At 38.7% G+C, this 6,134-nt stretch overlaps 1 gene segment (V, D, J or C); it reads left to right on the forward strand.

Annotated features, from left to right (window-relative positions):
- The first annotated feature begins 5,171 nt into the window (after positions 1-5,171).
- LOC140456797 (Ig heavy chain V region-like) lies at positions 5,172-5,714 on the forward strand. The segment is given in 2 exon segments: positions 5,172-5,279; positions 5,408-5,714. Coding segments are annotated over 2 exon segments (351 nt in total).
- The last annotated feature ends 420 nt before the right edge of the window (positions 5,715-6,134 follow it).

Consider the following 6,134-nt stretch of genomic DNA (forward strand, 5'->3'; position numbering starts at 1 on the left):
GCATTCCGGTGGCACCATTCCCTCCACGACTCCCTCGTCAGGTCCATGCCCCTCCACCAGCCCACTCCCCACCCCTAACACCTTCCCTTGCCACAACAGGAAGTGCAAAATCTGCGCCCACACCTCCCCCTGACCTCCGACAAGGCCCCAAATGATCCAGAGAAATTTGTCTATACTTCCACAAATGTCATCTGCTGTGTCTGTTCCACCTGATGTGGTCTCCTCTACATCAGGGAGACAGGACACTAACTTGCTGATCATTTCAGAGAACATCTCTGGGACACCCATGCCAACCAACCCCACGGCCCCGTGGCTGAACACTTTAACTCCCTCTCCCACTCCACCAAGAACAGATCAGTCATATTCTGTTCATTTCCAATGAATAAATACAAAATAACCGAGCCTGAATTTGGGATGATATTAACAGGATTCATTTCGAACTAAGCATGAACAGATTATTTTGACATAACAGGTGGAGAGATTCACTTCCTGAAAAAGCAGCTCAAGTGATATAAGCTGGCACCAAACTGAGTTTGGTCAATACTGAGGCAAGAATACAGCATACAGTTTTGAGTGAAGTAAATAAAGAAACTTTCATAACACCGGAACAAGATAGAGTTTATTAAATATGAACGAAGACGCAAGAATTTTAGGATATAATAGAAAAGTGATTTATAGTATATTGAAATGCAAACAGAGATGTGAATTTGTGTCTCTACATTCTTTCTAGCTCTATTAATCATTTCAGAAATGCCTTTGTTAAATTTCATGAATCATTCGTTGGTCCATTCACGAACCTTGTTAGGTCCTTGTTAAATTCTGACCATCACCTTCCAGGTTCACAGTGTTTGCGAATTTCATGTTACAGCAAATTGTGAAGTTGTCCACTGGATGCCAATGTCTTCGTTAAAAATATAAGCAATCACAGCTCCAAACATTTACAAAATATCACTATGGATCTTCCTTGAATCCAAAAAAAAAATTATCCCTTTGATCAATGATTTCTGAAATTTACTCACATATCTGTTATGAAGGACGTTTTCAAATAACTTGAAGTGCAAATGGTTCCCATCAGTCGGAATACAGTAACATTTCATGTGTTACCCCACACAAAAAGAAATCAAGCAATATTCACGAGTTGCTCTAAGCAAGTCTATGATGGACTGTTTTATCAAACAAAATCATTTCCAATGTTGTGAGGGCTCGTCTATCTTCTGTGCAATGGTCTGAATTTTGTGTCTGACTGCAGATGTTGCTGGCGGCTCTGGGTAAAAGTACAGTTTGTGCCTTTTACATTGTTAATGTATATTGCTGACTTTAGTTGAATTAAGTGATGTTGTCCCAGGCATCGTCTGGCACCATTAATTAGACCATTAATTTCCACATCATGAGCCAGACTTTCAGATGGAGTGTATTGATCTCATTGAAACGAATGTTTGGAATATTTCTGGTATGAAGAACCTCTGAACGAGACAAAGTTGGAAAGATGAATTTCGAGTAGTAGAAAGTTTTCACGACAGAGAGAGATCACTTCGCCCATCGCACCTGTATCACGTGAAGACAGAGCCTTCCAGCCAACAGCCAATTTATCGCATGTTGTCCATTACCCTGCAGGTGATAGCACTGTAAACATTCGGGAACATTGTGTAGGGTTTAATCCATTATCAACATAGATATGATGTCCAATGCTGTAAATCCTGGCTTATGGGGAAAAAGTAGGGGCAGAATTGTATCAATATTCAAACAGTTGGTACAGACCTGAGGAGCTAATAGGCCCATTTCTAAACGCTGTTTCTCAGGACATTTTGACAATTCTTGACTTAATATCATTGTAAACTGACATGAAAAAAATGCAGACATGTTCCCCAGAAATGCTGACAGCAACATACCTTTACTCAGCCAAGATCAGCAACATGAATTAAGAATTTTTTTAAAAAAAACCTTTCTTTTAACTGATTATCGACAACACGGTTTTCACAAAGTGCAAAGTACAGAGGGGAATAGTGGAGGGTTGGGTGTGGGCGATGTTCATTGTTCCCTGATGTCTGGTTGCATTTGTGAGCAACAGATGAACCTGCGAACCAGATTCAGGATGGTATGGCAGGTATTTCAGCAGATATTGTGTACACGGCATTCTCCCATAAATCAGCAATGACACAAACATTTATTTTTGATGGTGTTTGAAGCCAAAGAAAAATGAAAAATATGGTAGGACAAGTTTCTTTCATTTCTTTGAACTGGTATCAAGGGACACTGTCTGTGGACCTGGGGTGGCAGGAGGATCTTAAACAGCAGAATGTGAGGGAAGAGAACTACCGTTGGAAATCCAGATAGACTGGAACCTTTATCACTGGAGGGTGAGAGTTCGGGGGGGCGACATCATATAAGTTTATCAAGCCATGAGTGGAAAGGTGAATGGCTCTAATTGACATGATTCATACTGGTAATGTACAAAGCTATCGTTTAAAAAATATCACATATCAATAAACTCCACCTGATAATGTGGCTAGTGATGTGGAAATTAATGGTCTAATTAATGGTGCCAGACGATGCCTGGGACAACACCTCTTTATTCAACTAAAGTCAGCAATATACATCAACAATGTGAAAGGCACAAACTGTACTTTTACCCACATCAGCCAGTTTCATCTGCAGTCAGACACAACTTAAAATTCAGACCATTGCACAGAAGATAGACGAGCGCTCACAACATTGGAAATGATTTTGTTCGATAAAAGAATCCATCGTAGACTTCCTCAGAGCAAATCATGTTAACAAACTAGTTTTTTTTTGTGTGTGGGGTAGTGCACGAAATGTTACTTTAATCCGATTGATGTGAACCATTTGCATTTAAGAAGTTATTTGAAAACGTCTATCACAGTAGATACACGAATAAATTTTACAAATCACTGATCAAAGGGGACAATCTTTTTTGGATTCGAGGAAGATCCATAGTGATATTTTGTAAATGTTTGGAGCTGGGATTGTTTTCAATTTTTGACGAAGACATTGGCGAATTTTCCCTATGGTGGGGGATTTCAACAATAGGGAACATGTTTTTACAATGAGAGGAGAAAAATAAAAAAGAACATATCAGAGACAACTTTTTAGACAGAGAATGGTTTTTGTGTGGGATGATCTTACAACCTTAAGAAGACATTTGGATAAGTAAATGAATATCAAATGTTTGGAAGGATATGGGCCAAGTACACACAGGTGGGATTAGTTTGGTTTGGGATTATGACTGGCATGGACTGGTTGGACCGAAGGGTCTATAACCATGCTGTATCACTACATGACTCTCTGACTATTTATCAATTTTTCTCAATATTAAACAGTGCTGTAGTGATCCTCGAATGAACTGTTGATGTTAAGGTTGTGTCTGAGACTCTGCGAATATTTCCTTCAATGAGAGTAGTGACTAGTTCTCCAAGTTACATAACTGAAAAATAAACTTTCCTCCAGCATTGCTGCTGAGTCGATTTGTTTCTGAGGAGGCGGTGGTTATGGTTTGCAGTTTGCTTTCAACCAACTGGTCAACAGTGAGACAAAATATCTTTGATCCACTGCAGAAACTCCACCTGCTTCCAGTAAATGAAACTGGGAACTCAAGGACCTTTTCTGCAGTCAGTTTAATTGCTGCCAACTATTGTATCTGGCCTATTAAAGGGAAAATGAATCAACTAAAGTAAAATCCTACCAAACAAACGATATTTTCCCATTTACTCACAATGGATACATTTCACTTGGCATTTCTTCTTTAAAAAGGAAACTCACTAAATACAGCATTCACTGTGTGACTGTCAGAAAACAGGACATTGAATGCAATGACGTTCTGGTTAGTTCAGCCTGTTTATTGAGTATCTTTAAAGCTCCTGAATATGAAGTTAATGGATCCAAAATCCCGCATTGCAGTAACATTTGTTATCATCTCAAAGTAAATTAACAAAATTGAATTGGTTCAAACTCACATCACTTGTTACACCATTCTCTGATTCATGCATCTCATTAAAACTGAGTGTAACAGCGAATTTTTACTGATTTTTATGAGTTATCTGCCCCTGTCAGAGCTATCAGTGAGCAGAGACATGTACTGTTTATAACCTACATCCGTGGTAATGATTATTGTAATACTCTCTAATTTAACCAAACATTCCTGATGTACCCAGACTATTAGATATGGATTATGGACTGTGCTGTTCTAGTTCATTAGATGCTCTTTCAAAAGTTTACCTAGGTGTTATGTATCACTGCCAACTCACTTTTTGTTTCTCAGGCACACAGCTTTCCTTTACTATGCATTTTAGGGTCGGAGCAATTTGAAAAAAAAAGATGCAGGGAGAGACATTCTGCAATGTAAGGAGGTGCTTCTAATCTCCGAGTCCAAACTGTTAATGGACACACACTCACATTCTGAATATAATCACTTTAGACATGCTCCATATTAGGTTGCCTAAACTGAATTTAGAAACGCAGATTAGAAATGGTATGTTATTTTGTAATGTGAGAGAGACTTTGAGTGACAGCAAAAATAAAGTCACTAATTTTGTTGGTTAATAATATTATTGAAGTTCTTTTTAGCTTTATCTGCTTGTGGTGGAATGTAGAATTAAAGGGAGTTAACTTCTCATTGAATATTCTAAATATAATCACTTTGGACAAGCTCTGTGTTCAGTTGTCTAAATTGAATTTTGAAATGTTTATTATGAATTACATGTTATTTTGTAGTGGGACAGAGACTGGCAGTGTCCTGGGAAAACAAGCTCAATTGTTTTACTAGCTGGTAATATGTTTGAACTTTGATTTTAGTTTTATCTGCTTGCGAATGAATGTAGAAATAAAGGGAGCTAACATCCGAATGAATTTGTTTTTTTTTAAACAAAATACTTGGAACTATCATGTGAAACAGACCTGAAGCTACTCAATTTTACTTCCACCATTTAAATAAAAACACTCCCAAAGAAGCTATTCAGCAAAATAAATATCCCAAAATGTGTATATGTCCATGTTTCAGCGTAACCTCGTAAATACATGATCCCATGTGTTCAGGCTGTACAAGCTGAGACCAGGATCCAGTCTGAGCCTCCAGCAGGAAACCAACAGGCGGAAGCTGTAAGCCTGCCCTTTCCGATGGCCATATAAATCCTGGGCACTCGACCGTAATTCAACACTCCTGGGTCGGCTCTGTTTAGAAAGATCTTGACAGAACCGCTTCCCACAAGTTATCAGAATGATTGTGTCGACAATTTTTCTCAGTTTATTCCTTACTTTCTTATCATGTGAGTGTTTTTTGTTCAAGTCTGTCTTTGTGACTGTCTCAATGTTAGTCTACCACAGGAATGTAAAAGACTCAGCCACCATTTCATCAGCATTAATGCTCATGGTTTATTTGTTTTCTTTTTTAAAGGTGTCCAGTCGGAGGTTGTTTTGACTCAGCCAGAGGCAGAGACTGGCCGTCCCGGAGGCAGCCTGAAACTGACCTGTAAAACCAGCGGCTTCGATCTTAGCAGCAGCTACATGTACTGGGTCCGACAGGTTCCCGGACAGGGTCTGGAGTGGCTGCTGTCCTACTATAGTTCATCCGACAGTAACTATGCACCAGCGATTAAGAATCGATTTACTGCGTCCAAAGACAATTCAAACAACATTTTCGCGTTGGATATGGGGAACCTGAAGATCGAAGACACCGCCATCTATTACTGTGCTTGAATAGCTGGAGCACTGCAATTCTGATCAATACAAAAACCTATTCAGCCTCCACTGTTTGAAACTAGTCAGTGATTACTTCTACAAACTGCCTTAACTTGCAGTTCAGTATTAGTTCTGTGCGGTTTAATGCCAGTATCATTATTTAATTTGTAAAAGTGTTGGGTAATTATCAATACACCGTTGTGAATTTTGAGAATCAGCTCATGTGTTATTCTGTGAAGGATAAAACAGTATTAAAGTTTATCAAGAATGATCAGAATTCACTTGCGCAATTATGCGATGAAGATTTATCGTGACTTTATTTTGCCTGTGGTTCTGAAAATTTAAAATGATGGTAGATTTTTTATTTGTTTTATGTAGAGCTAGTTATTGTGTGACCCAGTCCAGAGAATGTAACACTGTGATATGGTCTTGAATACTGGGGC

This window comes from Chiloscyllium punctatum, chromosome 31 (assembly GCF_047496795.1).
Source record: "Chiloscyllium punctatum isolate Juve2018m chromosome 31, sChiPun1.3, whole genome shotgun sequence".
Lineage (NCBI taxonomy): Eukaryota > Metazoa > Chordata > Chondrichthyes > Orectolobiformes > Hemiscylliidae > Chiloscyllium > Chiloscyllium punctatum.